General features: G+C 37.6%; 1 protein-coding gene across 4 annotated transcripts in view; it reads left to right on the forward strand.

Moving 5' to 3' along the window:
• TMEM67 (transmembrane protein 67) overlaps positions 1 to 3,707 on the forward strand; it is a 32,412-nt gene extending 28,705 nt beyond the window's left edge. For all 4 annotated transcript variants that reach the window (XM_081116445.1, XM_081116442.1, XM_081116443.1 and 1 more), the window contains 3 exons: positions 469 to 571; positions 1,908 to 2,050; positions 2,453 to 3,707. In XM_081116445.1, the coding sequence (XP_080972571.1) occupies positions 469 to 571; positions 1,908 to 2,050; positions 2,453 to 2,533 (327 nt within the window). In that variant the 3' untranslated portion in view covers positions 2,534 to 3,707. The remainder of the gene's footprint in view (positions 1 to 468; positions 572 to 1,907; positions 2,051 to 2,452) is intronic.
• The last annotated feature ends 5,815 nt before the right edge of the window (positions 3,708 to 9,522 follow it).

Below are 9,522 nucleotides of genomic sequence, written 5' to 3' on the forward strand. Positions count from 1 at the left end.
TATCAGTTATTTCTTTAGTTAAGCAAGGTGGTGGACTAAGGATAGGAAATCCCCCCCCCCTTTTTTTTTTGCTGTCAAAATTAATACTGTGGCCTAAGGATAGATGTAGGTTATATAAAAGTAAAATGAGATTTTACAGCCCTATTAGCATATTGGCAATTACCTTAAAATATGTCTATACTGGAATTTTGTTAGCCAGTTACCAAAATCTTAGTATTATTCATTATAAAATATGTTATGCTATGGTTGTATTCCCAGTATATCTAGCCCTAAATACTACTAAGGGGATTTAAAATTTTAAATATTTTTAAAAGGAATTTTATGATAAAGCCCAGTGGAGTAAATTGTCTTTCTGAAAAACATTTTCTTTCTGTACCACTAATTATTTGTTTTCTTTCATTTTTAAAAAAAATGGTAAATATTTATTTTAATGTGATTTTTTTTTAATGACTGTAGTTTTTTTATTAGGTTCATAAGGAAATGGACTACTTTATAAAAGATAAATTGCTTCTTGAAAGAATTCTTGGAATGGAATTCATGGAGCCAATGGAAAAAAGCATCTTTTACAACGGTACCTCCAGCTGCCTTTGCTGGACTTGATTACTGTTTTCAAATTTGAAGAAAAAGTGTTCGTAGTTATTAAAAAAGAAACATAATGAATTCAGTTAACTTCATGGAATTACAGTAGTTTTCTGTTTTCTATTTTATCATGTCATGTAGCAAGAAAAAAATACATAAAAGATAGTTATTCTACAAGAAAGTAAAAAGGCTGAATTTCAAAAGCAGTGGCACACAGAGAAGAGAGAGCAAACAAATTCCAATTTTACTGGAATGTTCATTCAGTAGCAAACTACGAAACACTGCCCCACCGGCGTGGCTCAGCGGTTGAGCATCAACCTAGGATCCAGGAGATCTCGGTTCGATTCCCGGTCGGGACACATGCCCTGGTTGCGGGCTCCATCCCCAGTGGGGCGTGTGCAGGAGGCAGCTGGTCAATGACTCTCTCAGCATTGATGTTTCTCTCCTTCTCCCTTCCCCTTCCTCTCTGAAATCAGAAAGATATATTTGAAAAACACTTGAAGAATAACATTCGTGATTAATTTTTAACATCTAATTTTCATTTTTTGCAAATTCTTCAAAATTGCAGATATCTGTAATGGGAATAGTGATTAAACATGATTTCTTATCATTAAGAAATGTCTGTGCCACTTCTAATGTGACTGATAAGCTCTTGCTTGGCTTGGTAAGGACGGGACATCACCAGCACGCCAGATGTCTCTTGTATGAAAGAGCTCCTAATGGGTGTCCCTGGCAGTTTCAGTGGTTCTCTGGACCTCCCTGATATTGTGGGCAAGATTTGTGTATGTGTACTTGTTTTTTCTCCTGGTGAAAGGGTCTGTAGCTTCCATCAGGATCTTAAAAGGGCATTCAGATCCCCAAAAGTAAAAAAAACCTCTCCTTGTGAAGTGAGAGGAGATCTCAGAACCTTGGAGGACTATTTGAAACACAGGTTATAGCGCACTATGAACTGTTCTAGTCCTTGTTGGTCTTGTTTTACTTTTTTAACTCTAAGAATCTTTCTAAGATTCTTTAGCCTTTAGTTATATAAACAGAGGATATTCATTACTTGGTCTTTGATATACTTACAGCGCTAGCAATTACCAACCCTTGGTGCGAATGTTAAAACTGGGTTTTATGAGCAGAGTTCCTTGACTCACCTTTCAGATTAGCAAATTTTAATATCCTTTGTTTATTTTTTTTGTAAGCCATGAAGTATTATAAGTAGTAACTAGTTTCTATTATGCCGTTTTTAAATATCCAACCTTTGTCACCAGAAATTTATCACAGGTTTAGTTTATTACTCAATTTCTAATTTGTATCTTATGCATTGCTTTTTTTTTTAACAGATGAAGGTTATTCTTTCAGCAGTGTTCTGTACTACGGAAACGAAGCCACTCTCCTTATTTACGACCTGCTGTTCTTCTGTGTCGTGGACCTGGCTTGCCAGAGTTTTGTTTCAGCAGCCTTCCTTACGTACCTGCAGCAAGAGGTAGTGTTCTCTCGGGTTCTTTTTAAGGGGGAAGTGTTGGAAGTAGATGTTTATTTTTATAGCAGAAAGTAAATGTCAACTCTCACTAGGAATTTGTGAAGGTTTAGAATGTGGTTAACCCTATCCAAAAGAGTAGCATTTCTGCCACTGTCATTCTGCACTCTGTCAGGGTCAGTGAAATGCTGGAGTCTTTCGAGGACATGAGTTGCTTGAGCAAGTGTGAAAGGAAGCCAGTAGGGAGACACTTAAAATTTCTATCTCCTGGATGCCAGGTGTGAGCAGCACTTAGAGCCCCATTCACTGGAGGTCTAGCTCGAGGCCAGTTTAATTTAGAGACTTGATTCGTGTCTTTCATTTTCCTTATATTTTTTATAATTCTGAATTGTTTTCATTTTTTTCCAGATTTTTAGATTTATTCGGAATACAGTAGGACAGAAGAATTTAGCATCCAAAACATTGGTGGATCAGAGATTTTTGATTTAATTTATTGAATAGATAACTTACAGACTCTATAATCATGGCCAAAAGAAGTCGTGATTATCAGGATAGTTTGCCATATTTTTTAAAACTTGTAATACAAATTATTATATTTTTATTTGTTTTTAACCTACAGAAAGATTTATTTTTATAATTTTGGATAAATAACTTGCTTTGAAAGTATATATAATGTGACATAGTGGAAAATACTGTTTTCTGTTATGTATGGTATTTAATTCATCAACTCATAGATTAGACAGCACTGACATTAGGGCAAAAAAACCTAAATGCTGCTTTCAGTATAACACTTTTAGTGCTAATCAAAACAGTCCCCATCATCTGTCTCTGTACATTATTTTTAAACTGGCATTTGCCTGCATTTTCTCACATTGAAAAAATTGATTCCAAGTTCAAGCCTAGTTTTTAGTTCAGCATTTTGTTTTGCATATCTTATGGTTAAATAAATGTTGAAAAATAAATAAATAAATAAATAAATGTTGAAAAGTGTTTTCACGTTTACTTAGAAATTTAAAATTGTATATTGCTGACCCAGTTTGCCTCATCTAATTGCTCACCCTGTTTGGCAGTGGAGTTTGACTGTTGGATTAATAGGCATCTCGAGACTTGGTACATAGTCCTCCTTTGTTTACCTGTATTATTGGGAAATGTCATTTGCCTTTATTAAGATATAATGTGTGACATTTTCCCCAATATATTTCTTTAATACATTTTAAATTACTTAACATTTTAAAAGCACTATCAAAGTTTTGCTCTCCTGTTATGTTTAAAGATTGTAAATAACAGACACACTGTAAATTCATCATGTTATGTTGACAAGGTGATTTATTGAAAGCAAACTTAGGCTTCATAAGACAGTAGGCATGTATTTTTTTTTAATAAGGAAAAACTAGTAGGATCCAAAATATACTTAATGTAAGTTCTGAGTTATGTAGCTAATAATTTTTTATTACATAATTTTTTCATTAAGCTTTTGAATTATCTTTTTCATTTATACTACATAGTTGAAAGGCACCTTATATTTCAAGTTTAATGATCATTAACCTGCAAACCAACATTTCTTACTGCCTCTATGTTAATGCTATGTAAATACTTAAATGTGAGTGATGCGATATAAATGTTGTTTACATTTTTGAATTAAAAATATAGAATGAAACATTTGATGTTTCTGTTTCCTGTTTAATTAATGTGTCTTCCATGAAATAGCATTTAAGAATAAATACAGCATATAGGGGCAGAGGTCCCCAGCCATTGCCAAAGTTGAATCTTACACATTTCCCTGAACCTTGAGAATTGCTGAGGAGAAAGAAGGCAGGCTAATAAGTCAGGTATTTGAAACTCTGGTTTCTGAAGGGACACATTGCAGGAATCCCTTTGTAAAGGCTGCAGAGATAAATAAATATACCAGCAGGATTTTTAAAAACCACCTGTACAGAAGCCTATAAAAGAAATTCAACTCTTACTCCACATTTAAGAAGTTAATATTAGTGTGATATTTTTAAATGGAAATTTCAAAAAAATAGGATCAGTTGACTCACCTGCTGGTAAATTTAAACAGAGAAGACACTTAAAAAATCATTCTGCACTAGTTTTATACAGAATTACTTTTCACGTTGGTTAGATACAGAAAAACGTGTTAGGATTTTCATGCACGTTTTACAGATGTCCCCCATTTGCCCCCCATTAGTTCCCCTCCACCCAGACCCCACCCTCCCCTCTCCCTGGCCCTGACCACATTGTTGTCTGTGTAGTGGGGTATGTATATATATGTTCTTTGGCTAATCCCTTCACCGTCTTTCATCCCATCTGTACCACCTACCCCCACCACCACCTCCCATCTGACATCTGTCGGTCTGTTCCATGTATCCATGACTGGTTCTGTTTCGTTTGTGACTTCATTTTTTTCATTAGATTCCACATACAAGTGAGATCATATGGTATTTGTCTTTCTCTGGCTGGCTTATTTCGCTTAGCATTATAATTTCCAGATCCATCCATGCTGTCGCAAAAGGTAAGAGTTCCTTCCTTTTTACAGCTGCATAGTGTTCCATTGTGTAAATGTACAATGGCTTCTGTATGTGTGTTTTTTGTTAATCCGCACCCAAGGATATTTTTTCCATTGATTTTTAGAGAGAGTAGAGGGGAAGGAGGGACAACGGGAAGAGAGAGAAAGCGAGAAACATCGACGTGAAAGAGACTACTGGGTATTTTTTCATATGTCTTTTGGCATCTGTGTGTCCTCTTTGGAGAAGTGTCTATTCAGGTCCTTTGCCCATTTTTTAATTGGATTGTTTGTCTTCCTTTTGTTGAGTTGTATGAGTTCTTTATATATTTTGGAGATTAACCCCTTATCAGATGTATCATTGGTGAATATGCTCTCCCATACAGTGGGTTTCCTTTTCATTTTGTTTATGGTTTCTTTTGCTGTGCAGAAGCTTTTTAATTTGATGTGGTCCCATTTGTTTATTTTTTCCTTTGTTTCCCTTCACTAGGAGATATATCGGCAAAAATACTGCTAGATCTTCCCGGATTTTTATGGTTTTGTGTCTTCCATTTAAGTCTTTTATCCATTTTGAGCTTGTGTGTGGTGTAAGTTGGTGGTCTAGTTTCATTTTTTTGCATGTATCTCTCCAATTTTCCCAATACCATTTATTGAAGAGACTGTCTTTACTCCATTGTATGTTCTTGCCTCCTTTGTCAAATACTAATTGATCGTAATGGTTGGGTTGATTTCTGGGGTCTCTGTTCTGTCCCATTGATCTGTATGCCTGTTCTTGGGCCAGTACCAGGCTGTTTTGATTACAGTGGCTTTGTAGTATAACTTGGTATCCAGTATTGTGATCCCTCCAACTTTGTTCTTCTTAAGATTGCTGAGGCAATTTGAGGCCTTTTTGGTTCCATATATATTTTTGTAATACTTGTTCTAGATCTGTGAAAGATGCCATTGGTATTTTAATAGGGATCATGTTGAAGCTATAGATTGCTTTTGGGTAGTATGGACATTTTAATGATGTTAATTCTTCTGCTCCATGAACGTGGTGTATTCTTCCATTTGTTTATATCTTTCTCTCTTTCTTCAATGTCCTATAGTTTTCCAAGTACAAGTCTTTTACCGCCATGGTTAACTTTATTCCTAGGTGCCTTATTTTTTTGTTGCAGTAGTGAATAGGATTGTTTTCTTAGTTTCTCTTTCTGATAGTTCATTATTGGTGTATAGAAATGCCATCGATTTCTGGATATTGATTTTGTATCCTGCTACTTTGCCAAATTTATTTATTAGCTCTAATAGCTTTTTGGTAGAGTCTTCACAGTATTCTATGTACATCATGTCATCTGCAAATGGCAGTTTTACTCCCTCCTTTCCAATTTGGATGCCTTTTATGTTTTCTTCCTGTCTGATGGCTGTGGCTAAGACTTCCAGTACTATGTTGAATAGGAGTGGTGAAAGTGGACATCCCTATCTTGTTCCTGTTCTTAGGGGAAATGGTTTTTGCCCATCAAGCATGATGTTGGCTGTAGGTGTGTCATACATGGCCTTTATTACATTGCGAGAGGCTCCCTCTATTCCCACTTTACTGAGAGTTTTAATCATAAGTGGGTGCTGGATTTATTCAAATGCTTTTTCTGCATCTATTGATAACCATTATAAGAATGAAAGGCTAGCCTCAATATGAGAAAGAAATATTTTGAAATATGTACCTGACAAAGCACTTCGATTCAGAATAAATAATTCATCGAATCAGTAAGGAAAAGATAACCTAACGGAAAAACAGGCATGAGACTGAAGATATATCTCTCAAAACAGGGTTTCCAGATGACAAATAAGTATATATAAGTGCTCAGCCTTAGTATCATGAGAATGCAAAATAAAATAAAGATACCCCTCATTACCAAACTAGCAAAACAGCTAAAGTTTAAAAACTTAGACTACCAAGTGTTGACAAGGACGTGGGTGGAGCAAATGAACTTTCATAGTACGTTCATTATATCAAGTGAGGTGTTGAGTCTTCATCTGTAACTTCCAACGGGACTGTTTTGTAAGTATCTTAAAGACGGGAAGTCTTTTGCTCTGTTTGATGGGAGCCAGGGTGACAGCAGGTGGCAGTAGTGCACACTAAGCTTTCAGAAGGTTTTCCTGGGGCGGTGAGCTCCCAGGACCTCGGCGCCCAGAGAACACAGTGCTCCCTCTCCCCTCACTTCACTGCCTGTCACCACTCCTCACGCTGTCCCTCCCCTTGCTCGCCAGAGCACTGGGCAGCTCCGATGATAAGGCGAACTGCTCTGCGTGTGGTGCTGAGGTGTTTCAGTTCAGGTTTGGGGACTGAATGCTAAGGACAGAAACATCCTGGGACAGGGACAGGATTACAAAATTGGTCACGTCTCAGGAAAAAACAAAAAGGCTAATTATGGAATCCCTTCCTCCATCTGGATGCAATGAAAACTTGTACATTACAACTTTTTAAAAAGCAGACCGCTGTCCAGAGTATGTAATGCCTCTTTTGCAAATACAATCTCCCCAAATGGGACTGTGTGTGACATTTTTCTAACATACCATGACACACATTACATCATATAGGACATACTGGACTATGTATTATACATTTATTTTAATGTGGCAACTTTAAACCCCGCCAAAGGCAATGTGGTTTCAAAGACCATGAAGCCCACTTCTCCTCAGGCTCTCTTACAGCTTGTTTTATTCTAAACGAGGCTTCTATATTAAGCAGCAGATGTTTTTCATATGGCTAAGTTTGTATTGTGTGTTTTTTACCCGTTTTTGTTTTACAATATTTGTACTTTTGAACACTATTATTACTTTTCTAACCTCCATCTAAATGACTGATTGCATATGGGAAGGGAAAAGAAGGGGGTCAGGATAACTCCATTTTCTGTTGCGTAATCAGGTGGACGGTGATGTCATTCATGCTGGAAGAAAGGTGGGCAGGATAATGCCTCTGTTTCGGAATTCCATGCGGAGGTGGCCCTGAAGCATCCAGCTGGTGGAGATGGAGAGATGAGTGGGAGTGAGGGCGGAGGGCTCCGAAGAGAGGTGTGCTGTAGATTCAGATTTGGATACTTTGGGAATATGTGTGACTAAAACTATGAGAGTAAATGTAATGCAAAGAGATGGTCTGTAACCCGTCAAAGTCAAGGCGCCTTCCCCACCCACACAGAGGTACATGGCTGATGCAGAAACCCGCTTGTAAAACAGGTCAAAAGAGAGCGTTTCTGGTCGAATCTGGAATGAGTTGCCTGGAGCCCACTTTTGAGACAGCCCCTGAAGGGGATTCACAGAGTCCAGTTGGAGAGCTATCAGTCAGAAAGACCTACTCACATGATAAAGAAAGACATAGGAGCTAGGAAATGAGAGCAGGAGACAGAACAGAGGACAATTGGTGACATATTAGTAGCTACCATTAAAAACAACCACAAAAATGGAAATCTCCAAAATCTTAGTGATTTAACACAATGTAAGTTTATCTCGCAATCAAAGTTCGACATTGTGGATGTTTATGATTGGTGCGTTCATCTCGTCACTGGGCCTCAGTGTTTTTGCCTGGATCCTTTTGGCACTTGGTTGGACTGGGGAGCAGAGAGATTCTATGGGCCAGGAGTGAAGGTGAGTGCATCACTTTTGAATGTTTTCTCTGGGCCAGAACTAGTCCCAAGGCCCCTGCAATCTGCCTGAGGGGCTGGGATATGTGTCTTGCTGTGTGCTCAGAAGGTGGAAGTGGGTCTCCTATCCTGAGCAGCTCGCCAGTCTCTGCTACAGATTAAATAGAAAGTGCCTGTGTTCAGGTTTTGTGAAAATTAGGAAAAATAAATTCCTTGCATATAAAAAATATCAAACCGATTCATCTTCTACTATGGAAGTGTTCATCTAAAGGACAGAGAGTCCCAGCCAGCGTGGCTCAGCGGTTGAGTGTCGGCTAGGATCCAGGAGATCTCTGTTCGATTCTCGTTCCAGGCACATGCCGGGTTGTGGGCTCGGTCCCCAGTTGGGGATGTGTGGGAGGCAGCTGATCGATGATTCTCTCATCATTGATATCTCTCTCTCGCCCTCTCCCTCTCCCTGAAATCAATAAAGACATATTTTCAAAAAATAAATAAAAATAAAGGACAGAGAGAAGTGAATGTTGAATACCCTCAACCCTGCCATAGATGTCAGTTAATTCTTTATTTTTTTCAATTAAAAAATTTTGATGTTATAATTGCAGGTGTCCCCCTTTGCCCTGCCCTTTGCCCATCTCCACCCTCCTTGACCCCCCCTTGGCCTTCACCAAACTATTGCCTGTGTCCATGGGTTGTGCATGTATGTTCTTTAGCTAATCCCTTCACCTTCTTTATCCAATCACCCCCACCCGCTCCCACTTTGGCACTGGCCAGTCTGATTCACGTATCCATGCTTCTGGTTCCATTTTGTTCATGAGTTTATTTTGTTCCTTAGATTCTACAAACTAGTGATGAGATCATATGATATTTGTTTTTCTCTGACTGGCTTATTTCACTTAGCATAATACTCTCCTGGTCCATCCTGCTTCCACAAAAAGTAAAGATTCTTTTTTTTTCTTCCCTTTTTTATAGCTGAGTAGTATTCCATTATCAGTTAGTTATTAAGCAGAAGTGAATTACCGTGTTTTCAAATGCACCAAAAAAAATATATTTATCACTTTTATACATAAGGCTCAATTCAGAACATTATTTTTAAAACACTGTATTGCAAATAATGAAATGAAATGTATTTGATGCAGCTCAGCATTATTATATAAATGTTTCCATTACAGACTTTTCAAAAAAACTTCTCATTCTTCCCCAAAAAAAGAATTTTTGAAAAGCTAGACATATATACCCACTGAATCATAGAATAATTGGAATTCTGACAGGAAGGTAACTGTAAAGCAGCTTTTTTAAAAAGAACACCATTCCGCTTTATTTAAACACCACAAAGTAGGTGCCCGTTTTACAGGTCGAGGGTT

Source organism: Miniopterus schreibersii (genome assembly GCF_964146895.1).
Source record: "Miniopterus schreibersii genome assembly, chromosome: 17".
Taxonomy (NCBI): Eukaryota; Metazoa; Chordata; class Mammalia; order Chiroptera; family Miniopteridae; genus Miniopterus; species Miniopterus schreibersii.